The sequence below is a fragment of the Adiantum capillus-veneris genome, unplaced genomic scaffold, assembly GCF_014529385.1.
Source record: "Adiantum capillus-veneris isolate H3 unplaced genomic scaffold, ASM1452938v2 Hic_scaffold_390, whole genome shotgun sequence".
Lineage (NCBI taxonomy): Eukaryota > Viridiplantae > Streptophyta > Polypodiopsida > Polypodiales > Pteridaceae > Adiantum > Adiantum capillus-veneris.
In genome coordinates, this window is record NW_028221489.1 from 46,292 (window position 1) to 62,748 (window position 16,457).

At 44.0% G+C, this 16,457-nt stretch overlaps 1 protein-coding gene across 2 annotated transcripts in view; it reads right to left on the reverse strand.

The window, feature by feature from the left end:
• LOC147416899 (dynein regulatory complex protein 1-like) overlaps positions 1 to 14,188 on the reverse strand; it is a 38,475-nt gene extending 24,287 nt beyond the window's left edge. For both annotated transcript variants that reach the window (XM_086507980.1, XM_086507979.1), the window contains exons 1-3: positions 14,057 to 14,188; positions 9,758 to 9,828; positions 6,700 to 6,779 (exon numbers count right to left, since the gene is read on the reverse strand). In XM_086507980.1, coding sequence (XP_086364106.1) covers positions 6,700 to 6,779; positions 9,758 to 9,828; positions 14,057 to 14,094 — 189 coding nt within the window. In that variant the 5' untranslated portion in view covers positions 14,095 to 14,188. The remainder of the gene's footprint in view (positions 1 to 6,699; positions 6,780 to 9,757; positions 9,829 to 14,056) is intronic.
• Between the last annotated feature and the right edge of the window lie 2,269 nt (positions 14,189 to 16,457).

Genomic DNA, 16,457 nt, shown 5'->3' on the forward strand with positions numbered 1-16,457 from the left:
CACTTACAAACAGTCTCGGCCGACGCCTTGTGCGACGGAAGAAGCGAGCTTACCTAGCTCAAATGGAGCGAGACTTATATCAGATGTTCTTGAGTAGGGACTCCGGAGAGGCATGGCGACTCTTCCATGAGCACTCTCCTCCCCCAGTGATTACTTCACCTGATGTGTGGGGCCAATATGCGACATCATTATATACGGTTCCGGGACAGGAACCCCTTCCAGACCCTACCAAGCCTTGCCCAACTACGAGCACTTTCTTTACGCCTGAGATGGTACGAAGGGCCATCGACAGGATGAGGACCGGGAAGGCATATGATCATGACGGTCTAGTAGCGGAGCACTTTATACATGCCAAGGATATGCTGATGGAGGTTCTCGCAGTGTTGTTCAATCGTGCCATGTGTGAGGGATTACCTGAGACCTAGAGGTTGTCTAATATTGTGCCCATCTTCAAGGTTGGTGACCCTACAGAGCCTGGGAATTACCGCACTATTATCGTTGGACACACATTGGCACGACTGTATGCATCTATTCTGGAGCAACACCTGAGTAGCTGGGCAGAGGGCGAGGGTGTACGAGCAAAGGGTCAGGCCGGCTTCAGGAGGGGTTTCTCCACTCTTGATCATATTCTGACACTCAGGGCCATCATTGAGGAGGCCAGAGCACATGGGAGACGGATCTATTGTAGCTTTGTGGATTTTCGCAAAGCATTTGACATGGTACCAAGGGCTCGATTGATGCGCAGACTGCAAGAGATGGGGGTGCCCATAGAGGTAATTTGGGGGATAATGGCTTTGTACAAATCAGTGGTGGGACATGTACGCACTCCAAAAGGGGTATCTGATTTAGTTCACTCTACTATTGGAGTGAAACAAGGTTGCCCATTGTCTCCTACTCTATTCGGTATGTATGTGGATGAGGTGTCTGATTACATTGACAGAAAGGGTGACAGGGGTGCCCAGCTGGCAGGGACGTGGATCCCATTGTTGCTTTATGCTGATGATATTGTACTGATATCTGACTCACCAAAAGGTATGCAACGACATCTGGACGCACTACGCAGTTTTGCAGAGGATAGTGGCCTGGGTGTAATCCTAGGTAAAACAAAGGTTATGGTGTTTAACACCACACCGCAATGGGTCAGGAGATCAGTACCTACTTTCAAATATGGTCAGGAGATTGTGGAGTATACAAATGCATACACTTACCTGGGGGTAGTCTTCACGGGGCCGAGATTTTCTTTGAGAAGAGCAACAGAGACTAGACTAACTAGAGCCGGTGCGGCTCTGGAAGGAATGGAGAGGATGTGTTCACAAGTTCAGTTCCAGGAACCTAGGACAAAGTTATGGCTCTTTGATACTTTGGTAGCCTCTACTATGTTATATGGGGTGCAGGTTTGGGGACCTTCTATAGGCCAGGATGGGTGGAGGCGTATGGAGAAGCCCCTGGTATCTATGATCTCTCGGCTGATTAGAGCCAAGGTTTCTATACCGCATGATATCATTCGAGCAGAATTAGCTGCCCCCCCTATGGAGATTGAGGCGCTCACAAGATCAGTCTCCTTTGTACACAGTCTATGGGATACTACCAGAGACAGATATGCCAGGGTGGCTCTAGAGTCCTCCAGACAATTAGCTTTTAATGGGGACACATCATGCTGGTATGCTCAGATGACATCATGGTTTCAGACACATTGTTTCACCATGGATAGGTTGCCTCCTTTTCAATACTCTCTTCAGGCACCCTTGAGGTCTCTGACACGGGTAGAGATTAATAGACTTATCCGTCAGGATTTGATCCAGCTGGACACGAGAAGGACATGGATAGAGCCGTTACAAGAGTTGGGCACAAAGATGGCTTTCTATAGAGAGCATCTTCTCCACCTCATGGGGGATGGGTTTGTGATTCGACCTAGCTATATGGACACGCATCTTTCGCATGGTTTGCGTTGTGCCATTGGCCAGATACGCACGTCCTCACATCAACTCGAGATTGAGATTGGCAGATTCAGAGGGACACCGGCAGATAACAGAATATGCCGCTTATGCCATCTAGAGCCAGAGACAGAAGTACATTGCATACGTCATTGCACAGTATACTATGAGATACGAGGCCGTTTTCACTGTCTATTCAGAGAAGATTTTGGGCCTCTATCTAGGGTCATGAGTTACGAGGATCAAAGATGTCTTGGACTTTATCTACTTGAGTTACACAAGCATAGAGGAACCTTACTGAGGAGAGGTGAAGAGAGACATCCCCAGAGACAGATCACAGATTTCTTTACACTAGATACTGTACACCCAGAAGAACAGACAGAGGAGCAACCAGCGACGGTGGAGAGGTCTACCCGCACTACTGGCATTCTCATAGACCGAGCATTGGAGCTAGGGAGATCTAGACGACCCCGAGGGAGGAGAGGAGCTACACAATTTCGAAGGAGGCTACGGCAAAGGATTCAAGCCATACTCTTTCGTCGTCCAGAGTGCAGATGAAGATGGATCTCTGCTCCCCTCCCATATTGTCTTCACATTGTACTGCTTAGTTTAGGATCCCGGAGTATTTATATTTTGTTATCCTAGTTTAATTTATTTTGTCAATCTGACTTTGTATCAGATACACCGCATAGTAACTTTCTGGTCTCATAGGTCACTTTGGTCTTTTGAAGACGTTAATATAACATTTCATTTCTCTCTCTCTCTCTCTCTCTCTCTCTCTCTCTCTCTCTCTCTCTCTCTCTCTCTCTCTCTCTCTCTCTCTCTCTCTCTCTCTCGCGGGGGGCTTCACCATATCAGAGGATCCGGATCACCCTAGCTCGACATGGGAAGCACCCAGTCAAAGTACTGACTATGGAGGATATTGACGAGATTCGCCACCAACCGATGAGGGATCTCCTCTGACACCCCCCCCCCCCCCCCCCCCCACCCCCTTGTTAGTTGTAGTCAAGATATTGTACTAGATTCACCACTTGTAACTTTTTTGGTCTCATAGGTCACTTTGGCCTTTTGTAGAGGTTAGTATATCATTTTAGTTTATTTCATTTCATTTCCTCCTCTCTCTCTCTCTCTCTCTCTCTCTCTCTCTCTCTCTCTCTCTCTCTCTCTCTCTCTCTCTCTCTCTACCCTCAAACAGGAGAACCCAAACGCCGAGATACGGGTACTCAAAAAAGAAGTCTAAGCCCTTAAACAGGAGCTTGCTGATAGAGTAAGCAATGGACTAGAGGAAGGCGAATTTCAACCCTCGGTATTAAATGAAATCAAGGAAATTAAGGAACAGGTAAGGATGATAACAGAGGAAGAGAAACTGAGTGTGGCAAAGACATCTTCATGGGCGGAGATGATAACAAGGACACAGAAAAAGGCGGACGAGGCTGAAAAATGGATTGAGGTCGCCAAGAAAGGGAAAGGTCAAGAAACTCCTTGTACACCGACGTTTATCAACATGACTCTCGAAGAGGAACAAAGAAGGCGGATGCGAGCACTGCATGTGAGAGTGACCGGTCTCAAAGACAAACAATGTGGAGAAAGAGGTCACAAACCTTACATCCATGATGGGGATGGAAAAGCCTCTGCACACAAAGGCATGGAGGGTAGGTAAGAAAAGTGATGGCACGGGTGAGTCTTCAAAGGGGAGAGCTCTCATACTATGCTTCCCCTCGTTGGAAGAGAAGAAGGAATTCTTGAGGAAGAGGCCTACTCTCAAAAAGACAGGTATTTTCCTCGGTGATGACCTGACTCTCTCACAGCTCGCACATATGAGAGGTAATGCCAGAGATTACAGCGGCAAGGGAGAAGGGAAAGATAGCCTTTTACAGAGATGGACGGGTGGTGATTTTAGAGCGGCGTACTGCATGACGGTGCGAGACCTATGGGACCACACTGAAGATGGCTACCTGGAACTGTAATGGGTCTATGAGGTTGGACGTGGGCGCATTTGAGGACCAGAGACAGAAGTACATTACGTATGTCATTGCACAATGTACTATGAGATACGAGGCCGTTTTCATTCTATATTCAGAGAAGGTTTGGGCCTCTATCTAGGGTCATGAGTTATGAGGATCAAAGATGTCTTGGGCTATATCTACTTGAGTTACATAGGCATAGAGAAACTTTATTGAGGAGAGCTGAAGAGAGACATCCCAGAGACAGATCACAGATTTCTTTACACTAGATATTGTACACCCAGAAGAACAGACAGAGGAGCAGCCAACGGTGGAGAGGTCTACCCGCACTACTGGCATTCTCATAGACCGAGCATTGGAGCTAGGGAGATCTAGACGACCCCGATGGAGAAGAGGAGCTACACAGTTTCGAAGGAGGCTACAGCAAAGGATTCAAGCCATACTCTTTCGTCGTCCAGAGTGCAGATGAAGATGGATCTCTACTCCCCTCCCATATTGTCTTCACATTGTACTGTTTAGTTTAGGGTCCCGTAGTATTTATATTTTGTTATCCTAGTTTAATTTATTTTGTTAATCTGACTTTGTATCAGATACACCGCATTGTAACTTTCTGGTCTCATAGGTCACTTTGGCCTTTTGAAGACGTCAATATAACATTTCATTTCTCTCTCTCTCTCTCTCTCTCTCTCTCTCTTCTCTCTCTCTCTCTCTCTCTCTCTCTCTTCAAGTTAAGTGATTTTGCAGTTTCTATTGGTGTGTGGCTATTGATTTCTTGCTTGGAGTGTCCAAGCCTGTACCAATCTTTGCCATTGTATGTATATATGTGTTAGCTAGCATCGATGGAATTTTGGTCAATTCTAGTTTTGCGGCACAACACTTGCACATCCCTATACACTACCGAGTCTCTTCACCCTCTGTATCTAATTGGTCATTGGTCAGGAGCTATGAGTGCTACCTACGAGGCTTGTGTATACACTAAGAGTCTAGTGGTTCAACAGGCATCAAAGTCTATATTTCGGTTTATGCTATTGCTATTCCAGTTCATTTGTCAATTCACTATTGCTATTCCATTAGAAAAGTTGTCATTTTAGTTGTTGTCTCATGTTTGCCTCCTCTAAAGATTGAATGAGTGAGGTTTCGTGCACATTGCACTGAGTGACACCCACCAGAAAGCACAGATGGCAGACCAGGACACTTCTTCTACGAATTTTCAGAAATTGACACCAAGGATTGGTTTGGATACATGATAGCATTCTTCTGCCTTCAGCCAACACCTGGCGTCCACCATTTATATGAGGTCATGATAGAAATGTCTTCTTATCTATACAATATGCTACGTATTATTAAGACTAGGGCTAGAATGTCTCTTGCAACTTGGCTAAAGAACATGGCTTGGGACCTTAAAGGAGACAATGAGCACAATCGCTAGCATGGCTGGGTGGTGCATTTGCATGACTTGAAAGAATACCTCAAAGGAGTGTAAGTGGAAGTTGAAACACCATTGGAATCTTGAGGAGGTGTTACAAAGTGATGACGTGGCATGCCCAACTGGAAACAAATGGTCGAGAGGATAAGAGAAGCTGAACCCGAAGAATAGATGAAGTCTAAACCCAAGAAGAATGGCCAAGGGACCTAAAACTTAGAAGGAATCGGCGATTTTTTAAAACCTAGTTTCCATTCAAATTAAAGAGCACCAGCCGAGGGGCCTAACCCTAAAACTCAGAGGTGTGAACTCTGACTAACAAACCCGTAAAACACACTGAACGCTGACGTGACAGATTGTACGGAATTCCGCAAATCGCGTTGTTGTGCTGACGTGGCAGGCGGTACGGATTTGCATAAATTGCGCTAGCACATTTTTACTAGTTCTATGCGTGGCTTTTGAGAGCAGAGCTTTTGGGGTTTAGTGCTTTTCGATCTGATGCTGCTTTTGGGCTCTGCTTTTGGGCATCCCTTGTACTGTTTATAAGGACCCCTTGTATTTTGCACATGCCGAGTACAAGGGGTCCTTATAAACAATACAAGAGATGCCCAAAAGCAGAGACAGCCTGCCACGTCAACACAACAGCGCAATTTGCAAAATTCCGTACAGCCTACCATGTTAGCTATCCATAAAGCCTTGCCACATCAACAGTCAGCGCGTTTTACGGGCCTATCAACCAGAGTTCAAGCCTTTCAGTTTTAGGATTAAGCTCCTCGGCTGGTGTTCTTTAAGTTCGGTGGGAACTAGGTTTTTAAAAAGTCCCCAATTCCTTTTAAGTTTTAGGCCTCTCGGCCATTCTTCTTGGTTCAGACTTCATCTATCCTTCGGGTTCAGTTTCTCTTATCCTCTCGGCCATTTCTTTCTGGTTGGGCACGCCACATCATCACTTTGTGACAAGATGGGTGGGGCAATCTAGTCACTCTCTGAGAAAGAACCAAAGAGTAGATAAGAGAGCAGTGTTCTCTGCTGAGATGACACATCGTCACCTAGTTGAGAGGAAGAAAAGCCCCTATGGTTCTTATCTAACATTTCTTATCTGTCGTGTTCATGCTAGCAAGGTTTGAATCTTTGTGCTAGCATGTTTCAAAAAATAAGATTTGTTTCTTTCCAAAAGCTCTAAGCATTCTCTGACATGCTGATTTTTCATTCCACTAGCGCTCAAAAATATTAGATTTCTATCATTTAGGCAATCTATCCCTTTCCTGACTTCAACCAAAAAGATTTTTCCCCTTGAACATTACGCAAGTCAGTAACAAAACAATAATCATTACCAAAATTGTTGCTGTAGGTAAGCCAATACCAAAAGAATAACTAATACCATTGTTCTTGCTGTTTTGTTGAGACTGGTAAAAATCTGCAACTCATCAAAGCCAGGTTCGTTTCCCTTCTTTGTTGAACCTATCAATCTCAAAGAAATTAGACCTCTTACAACAACAGAACTTGAAAGAAACAAGAAAGCAAGACCAGAGGGTTTGCGGGCGGTATACAGAAGAGAAAAAGAAATAATCAAAGAGTTCAAGCATCCAGCAAAAGTATTACTGATTGATATTATATTTGTCTTTTGATAACCTGAATCAATAAGTGCCGAAACAATTGACCTGAGTTGTCCTGAAGGTTGTTTTGGCATCTTAAGGACATTGTGAAGTGAGCCATGGGGATCCACCAAAACGCATGTCATGGTGACCATGGCCTGTATTCAGCCACCTTGCAGAGTCCAGACTAAGCAGCAAGCCTCTAAAGAATCCATTGAATCATGGCTTGTCCAAAAAGTAACTGCTGAAAATCTAATGGCAACAGCTGAGCTACTGGAATCCAAATAGATTATGCCACAAACAAGAGCCTGGCGTTGGCGAGTTAACTCATGACCCCAGCTCTCCAAGGCCATCAAGAGACGAATAAAGACCTCTCCACCACCCTCCTCTGAACTGACCAGACACTTTCTGATTGCCAAAAAGCTTCCTACTAGTGCACACCGGGATGGTGTGGCAAGAGGGGCAGCTTTCCAGCACATGCGAAACAGGTCAATGCGAGGAGGCAATAGGGCAAGGCACTACAACGCCAGTAGAATGCATGCATAAGTAAGCAAGCAAGCAATCGAAGTGTTCAGGTAGCAAGTTGTGCAAAGGATGAAGCCAAGTGGATTCCGCAGCCAGCAGGCTACAGCGGTGCGCGCAGAAGAGTGTTCGGCTGTTGCTTCTGACTAACACAAACCCTTCTGACACATTGGGGGCGACGAGCAGGGCACAGGGGATGGGGTATGGTGTCAGCTTGGCTATGGCGCAATGGTTAGAGGCCGAATTTGCAGCAGGGATCAGCTGAGGTTGTGGACATGTATGGCCTCTCTCTCTCATGGGACTCTCCTTAATACAGCTCCTCGTACCTTTCGCAAATTATGTCTCAAACATAATCACCATCACTGCATACAGGCCTTTATTGGGAAGCATAGAGCAGCACCCAGCTCCTACAAGGTTCTTTACAGAGGAGAATATTAACGCCATGATGCAGCGGCCCATGAGAGAGTCCATGTGAGGGTACTTACAGGGGCTTGCCAGATAGACTACCAACTGACTCTACTGCTTCATTTATGTGTTCATATTTTACTTTTTTGCCTTAGCCTTTTGTATTTCTATAGTAGACAATGAGACATTTGAATCATATGACGAGGATGGAATTTTTTGGTCTCAGAGGTCTTTTAGGCCTTTTGCAGACGTAAATAGGCATTTTATTTCATTTTCTTTTCTCTCTCTCTAGAAAAAGAATTTTCTATTAATTAAACATCTTGGGCCACATACCCCAAGAGAAAAACTACAAAGGCATAATCTCCAATAATGCTGATTCCTAGATACATCAAATCAAAAGCAAAACTATGTTTTGGTATTCAACCTCTCAAATCTCCTAAAATATACAACCCTCTCAGATATAAGAGGTGGAAAATTCTCCTCATACCATGTCATCAACACAGCAAAAGGAATCTCATCTCCATCAGAACTATCAAGAGGTCTCAAGTCACTAGCAACTCCATCAAGCTCTCTGGGAGACATAAGCGGTACAGGTGTTAAAGAAGCCAAAGACAATGAAATTCCAGTTGTGGAATCCTTGCGCCTTTTCTTTTTTTTCATTAGTGTTTGGCGGCTAGTACTTTTATTCACGATGGAGCACGGTCTTTGTCTCGCATTAAAGGCCTCGTCTTTTGCTTTTTCTCACTCCTATTCTGTGATGTAGCCATTGTACCATTTTTTTTCACTCATTTTGGGAGCGCATTCCCTCTTTGTGCAGTGTTTTCCCGAGGTAGGACTGGCGCAGCCCGTTAAGAAACTTCTTAAAAACCAATAAAAGGGTCTTCTTTGTACAAAGAAAACGAATTGTTTTTGAGGACTACAAACTTAAAATGAGAAGACATGGCTTCAAGTCCTAAAGACTCCTCAAATTTTACAGCAAAACTAAAAGCCTTTCTTTATGGCCTTGAAAGACAAGTGGCCATCTGAATAAGGAGCTCAAATTGGGTAACTCTAGAGAAAAGCTATTTTAGTGGAATCCAAAAGAATCAAGGGGCAATCTATAGTAACAATATAACCCAAAGATCCATTGACACAAGAAGAAAAGGCCGCAAGTTCAAGTAGATAATATTTCTCGTGCTTGCACACTCCACCCAATATGACTATAATTAGACGTTTTCTGTCCTAAGGTTTTCAAGTCTTAAATTCCTGAGGACCACCTGACCAAGAAGACTATCTTTTGATGGAGAAACTGGTTGTCATATGCCATAACTTAGCACATCATTATCCAGTATATGAATTGATCTTCATACCCTCTTCCTTTCCAGGGACGGTACTTTATTTCTTGCAATTCTTGAATGATTGGTTTGTGCTCAGACAAGCCATAGGAGAACTGTGATCAGTACTGCTAGAGCACATATACTAAGCATGGAAATGTTTGTTATTGAAGAACGTTAAGTATACGAAGCACATTGTCCATGTCACGTATAAACATCATAAAAGTTGCCTTGGAGCTTTTCGCACAACCGCAAGGTAGGAATTCCCAATCACAATGCACACTTGCAGAATTAGGATTAAAAACTTTGATGCACCAAAAGTTCCCTTTGCGGCAAATTCAGTATGATTTTTATCGACTGCCTCTCATATACAAACAGGCTGGCGGCTGTTACATGGTATGATCAAACATCCTTAGGTTTGCAAGATGGAAAGAGGCAATAGTACAAGAACAACCTAAAAGTAATATTGCTCTATTTATTTAGAATCACAATCAATGGCTGTCTCAATGTCGATTTGAACTACACACATTGCTTTCAACCTAGAGCAATAGTGCAAACAAAAGAAAACATTTTCCGGATGAAGAACACAGATGATAAAATCTACCTTTTACAAGACTGATGGAATTGTCAACCACCTTCACCTCTGGCGTTTCATTTTTTCCAGGATAAATTCTCCTAAAACCATTCCACATTGCACATAAAATTTTAAAAAACTACAAGTAATGTATGCATGTTATGAAAAATATGCAAACTCTGTAATTTTTAAACATACAATATTAGGTCTCCTCCACAATCTCGGAAAAATAAAAATCCTTTCAAAACATCTCAATTGCATAAGTGAAGGGTGAGTCTAGGATATGAAAGCCTATTGAAAAGTGGAAAGTCAAAAAACTTTGCATGTCTATATAAAGAATGCATGCAAATATTTGTATTCTTCTTTTCTTTACCTTTCCTTTAGTGTTTTCTTCTCTTTAAAGTTTCCTTGCACTATGTAGGTATTGAATTTATTTTTTTGAAGCCATTAGGAGATATAGATATAGATACCAAAAGACTTTAGAATAACTCTGATCTCTAATTAGCTTTGATTTCTACATGATAAGGAGAAACCTACCTACGGCAGCAGCAGAGAAGCATACACACATAAATTCTTGGTGCATCCACTCAAATCAGGATAGCCTCTGAGACGCCTGTCGGGAGTTTCACCTTCTCTCTATGGATGCTCCGGTATCTCACAGGAGCATGCATTAGGGACTGAAAGTTGTTTTGCGGTTGTGCCTGAACGTGAGTGAGGTACACTTTACTTTCACGTCCTGTTGAGCCATGCAATGCCCTACCCACTAGGAGCTTCATCTCAGTTTGTAGAGCCCTTTGAGGTGAGAAGTTAGAACCCATGCTTAGGGGGTTCTCTGCCTTGTCCTCATTTATGGCATCATGGGTGCATATATGTGGGGAGGGCAGGGTTACTTGTGTATAGCATTGCAAGGTGCCAGCGGTAGGATTATATTGCCTCTCTCCTGAATCATCAAAGTGAAGTTTGTTGCGCCAACTATTGTCGACCTCTCTCTCCTCATCATCAAACCAAAGTTTGCTGCACCACCTATGCTGGTGGAGGAATCATTCCTAACCGTCTTCCTCATGGATAGATTCATAGATATGAGCCCCGCTTGACTCTCATGTAGAGCTTTTGAGGAATCCAGATAGTTTGCTGAGACAAGAGCCAAGGATTATGGTATGGAGATATATATAGATCACAAGCCACTCTTCCAAAATGACAGGGATGTCCCCCACATCTGCCTCTCACCCTATGAGAGGAATATACTATTGAGGTAGGACCTTTGGCAGCTCTATAAACAAGAAACATGTATACCACCTAGCCCGCCTCTACCATCAAAATCTAAAGATGCTACACTACCAAGACCATTTCATAAGCATCTCAGAGGTGGGATTCATACGCAGACCCAGATATATGGAGGGAGTCCTCATGATGCCAGAGAAGCGATTGGTCAGCTCAAAGTATCTTCATAATGCCTTGGGAGAGGTGGGTAGAGCAGCTCAGATCCCCAGCACAGAGAGCACATGTAGATTATGCAGGAGGTGGAGTATGAGGACCGTTATCTACGCAGATGCAGAGCATATGCCACCATCGGAGAGAGATATCATCCTTAATTATACAGGAGGAGGTGGATTGTGAGGACCATAATGTACGCAGATGCAGAGCATATGCCACCATCCAAGCAAGATAACATCCTTCATTTGGAGAGCCACACTCTACGAGAAATCCTTAAGTAAAGAGACCAGCACATGCAGGGACGAATTTGACTAGGTATGCAGTGGCACATAGAGGTCTCTTTACAGGCTCGGACCATAGCAGGGGTAAATAAAAACCGCTACACATAACATATTTTTTTCAAAGGTCTACATTTGGAACCACTCAACCCACCCCCCCTGTGGGCCGTCCAGCGGGCCACACAGCCAGGTGTCACTCTCCAACGAGCAGAGAGAGTCTACAAAATCCAGGGAGAAGACAAAGAGCACCAGGCTACTGGATACCAAAGATCTACTAGAAATTGAAAGACAGAGAATGGTTATTTACATTTGCAAAAGACCTATGAGACCAAAAAATTACATCACCTTCTGTCCAATATAGAACATACAAAGACAAAGGTAACAAATGCTAAAATGTCAACAGATAGGCGAGCCAATAGAGCCAGGTGGTGACCCTAATCTCTTTAGTGGCCGCCCAAGAAAGTACCATCACATGAACTCTCTCATCAGCCAATGCATCATGGCCTCAATCTGCCTTGTATGAGCTACTCCATGCCTCTCAATAAACATGCTGGTGATGTGATCTAAGAGAGGTACAAGGGCGTTGAGATCTATTAATCTCTGTAGCTCTAGCTAGGAGAGTCCCACGGGCTAAAAACTGAAGAATCATGAGGTCCTGCTAAGAACTGCTACTCTAGAAGAAATCTGTCACCTGCTTCTGAATGGATCCTTGGCTAGGGTGTATAGAACTGCGTAATAAAGCATGTATGTGCCTGCATAGCTCTAGCAAAAATAGACCAAGGCATCTTTGGTCTGTGTTATCCATTACCTTGGACAGAGACGCATATCCCTCTTTGAAGGGACAACGGAGTCATCCCCGTATCTCATAATATATTGAGCATCGACATAAATTTAGTCCTCCACAATGTCTAGCTCTAAGACACATAGCTAGTACATCCGTTGCTCAAAAGGTACCAAAGTGTATCCATTTGTCTCTCATCTACAATTGACAGAAGGAGGTCCAACCTGTTCTATGACACGTTGAAGCCCATGCGACAAGTTTGAATCGGACATAAAATAAGTCCATCTTGATTGTGAAGAAAATGCTTTTTGAAAAAAGGCTCCTGAAACTGTACAAGCGAGCACATCCGCTCCAACTATGCAAGGGCGACATATCCTCATGTGAGGATTGAAGCTGCTGCCTCTCTCATCAAGAAAAAGGGTCTCATAAAAACGACTTGCCATGGTGTTAAATGTCATAACCTTGGTCTTGCCAAGGTTTCAGACAAATCTCTATTATATGCATAGCTACGTAGTACACCTGCCTCTTTGACCGACTCCATCATCCTTTGAAGGGTATCATAGGGATACACCTTCATACTCCTCTTTCGAAGCTGTGGTTGAAGGCCCACTTCAAACTTCCGCATCTTTTCCTCGTCCGAAATCTTCATGAAAGGGGTGACTTTCAAAAGAATCCTACATCCCAACATGAAGCAACTTGGATATTTCACTGAAGTTTCCATTTCCAAAAGTAACTTCAAACTGTCTGACAAAAGACAACGCATTGGAGATATCTCTCCGTCTTGTCCTTGAAGGTCACTTACTGCCCAATAAGTCCAATTACTACCTAGGAGTGCAAATATAAGTTCCTGACACCATGATCGCCGTATCTCACTAACCAATGTTTTACCACCTAGGTGTCACAAAGTGATGATGTGGCCTATCCAACTAAAGAGGACCTGTTTAAGCGCTTGAAAGTGGCCGAATTGAAGAGGACAAGCTTGGACACTCAAAAACTGATGACATGGCTGTTGTACGAACATCTTGCAACTCGCACCTGGTGGCCGTAGGGCTCTGAGTATGTCAATAACCACCCAGTAGTACAAATATACACATTGTAAGTTTTTGGCACCATGATTGACGTATCTCACTAACAAGTGATGGATTTGACATGGGGATTGAACCGACTTGTTTCCCTAACCCTATGCTACAAGTTGGTATTGATGGATGTCCATCAAAGTGTAACAACACCCCTCAAACAAATGTACAAACTATTTATGCAAGAGGGTTCCAAACCTGGAAAACCTAATCTTAATGACTTGTCCGGGCAAGCATGTCCTGCGAGCAAGCTCATAAGCATGAGCAAGTTAGAAGTTTAGAACTCCCAAAAACCAATTCATGCACATCCCTTCACTAAATGGGACATACACAGGATAATTTATGCACCGACCACATTCTCTAACCTTTGTCATCCCAGCCTGGTCATCCATTCCCGTTCCCATGTTACTATGCTGGATTCTTCGCTGTAGGACGCTATTTGAACCATAAACCTCTCTCAACTTTCAAGACATTTGGATGGGGAAAGTTTGTGAAGGAAGATTTACCAGCAGACCGTGTCATCAAAGAAAAGATAAGAGCAAGAATGAGCCTAGGCAGAAATGGCAGTTAATTCAAATGCTGCTCAAGGTATCTTCTACCATCACCGACTTCCACACAGCCATTGGTTGATTACATAAGGTTGTTTGTTAAGCAGAACTCTTTCTACAGTATTAAAGCAAAAAGCAAAAGACCTTTTTTATCATGTTGCAGAGATTAAGATGTGCTTGTCGTGTACAGCAAGACATCTGAATGGAAGTACCTGCTTTCAATCATAGGAGGTCCAGGAGAACTCCCCATAGTGCCGAATAGCCCAGAAGCTCTAAGTCTCTTGCTTATTTAAACCCTTCTTGTTTCTGATGTCAAACAAAGGCTTTTATCCATTAATCAAGCAGAACTATGGGCCTTAACTGTATGGAGGAAGAAGAAAGTAAGTATCACCAGCGGTGCATGTCCCCATTGCATGTATATGTGACAAGATAATATGTTTATGTTCTCAGGTATGTAAAAAGGAGCTTTGCAGAAGCTTTTTGTGCAAAATGTGTGCATACAAACAGACAACAACCAACAGTAAGCATGTCCATATTGAGCAGTGCACAATGAAGGTACAATGATTTAGAATCCTCCAAAGAAAAAGATGGTGCAATGATTTAGAACCCTTCAACGATTACAAGTTTGTCTGCTACTTACTACTGTTCTTGATGAGAGAGAATGTAAAGCTACATGTTGCCACTCCATTTCCTGTGCAATCATGACTGCTGAGCAAGTCAAGAGTGCACGGTCACATTATGTTGTGTGCATGTGGGGGGGGGGGGTGTGTGTGTGTGTGTGTGTTTGCCAAATTTTGTTGTGGTAAATTCGGTCATTTGCAATCAGAATGTCCGGGCGGCGGAACCGCACCTCCAGCCTCCTCCTTTAGCTGTACCACCTCGACAACCTTCCCCTCCTCCAAAGTCCCCCCCGGAATTTAGACACAATGGTGCTTTGATTTCCGCATTACCTTCTCTTGTGGACAAAGGGAAAGGGAAGCACGATTGATGTTCACCACTTGGCACACCTAATTTTAGAGTGTCCAAAGAAGCGGGAAAAGGCAAAGAGAAGGACATAGCGAAGGATGCCTGGATCGTTCCCAAAAAGACAATGTCACAAACTGCTGACGTGTCAAGCAACTGAAGACCCAGAGGGTTAGGGCTCCCTGAGCCTAACCTTAGCCAACCTGCAGATCCTAGCCAAGGGGCCTAAACCCAAACAAAAGCAGAAGAAACGAAGGACTTACCAACTTCCGAAGTCTTGCCGATGGGGCCCAAAAATAACAAAAACGTTAGGATTTTATCTAACACCTCCCAACTTATGGGACCCCGTTTGATGGGGCCCAAATTAATAAAATAAAGTAGGACACTACACACACAAAGACTTGCGTAAAGACTGGTGATGTGGGAGTTGTACGGACGCCCAAGTTTTGCGCCTGGCTGATGATGTGGTAGGCTGTACGAACTTCCACGAATTGCGCTGGCAGCTTTTAGTGCCAGCTTTTGGGAACCATATTCTTTTGAATTTGATGCTTTTCATGTAAACTACTTTTGGTAGGCCAAGGGCCTTCAAATCACAGGGTCTCTTTGTGCCATTCTACCAAGTGCACATGCAGAGCAAAGCCACAACTGTTGTATTGTGTTGAAGCAATATAAAGAAATACCGAAAAGGGCAGAACGATTTGGGGTCACTGCTCTCTTGAAATGGGACTCCGCCACTCCATGTCTCGTGTGCCGTGCATCTCTTTCCATTCAGTTGTTTTGAAGCGTCTAAAGTCTGTTTAGCTTGTTCTTATTGGCACGTGGTGCCCTCCCCTTACATTGGTGTTAGAGCTCCAATCGTGTGTTTTTTCTTAAAGCATACCAATCCTACCAAGAACAGACAGAGCACAATGGCGTTTCTACATTCTACAAAAAACCTGCAGTTTCTTCTCGAAGAGCTTCGCAGCATACTTTCCCGGCATCCTCAGTAGAATCTCCCGATGCTGCAAAGTTTTCAACAATTCTTGAATTACAAGTTGCCCCGTCTAATGCCCCGGGTGGTACCACCTAATCCGGTGTCACAAACCGTTGATGTGGCATGACCACCGGGCAAGACCATAAGCTGTACTGAATCCGGAATTTGCGCTAACTGTTGACGTGGTAGACTGTATGGATTTCCACAAACTGCGCTGACAGCTGATGATGTGGCAGACTGTACAGATTCTCGCAAATTGCACTGGCTTCTTTTTTGGCAGTTTTCACGACCAGATGCTTTTTGAAACAAGTTGCTATTGGGACAAATTGCTTTTGGGCATCCCTTGTAAGAATAAATAAGACCCTTGGGCCTCACTCTCGAGGGCATCTCAACGCAGAGTTTGAGGAGAGGTCCCTTGGGTGTTGTACTCTGCTCAAGCATCAATATAAAAATAATAATGAAAGGGCGCTAGATTTTGGGACCAATACCTCTGGGCACGGAACTATGCTGGGCCATGTCGACTAAATTGAATTGTGATTTAACTCATGTGTCGTGCCAGATTTCCGACTTGGGGTGCCCAAGTTTGAGACAGTGGTATCAGAGCATCAAGCGTGTGCTTTTCTCAAGCAGTCTATCAAAGAACAGACAAGGCACTTGGGCACTTTGGAAAGCACTTT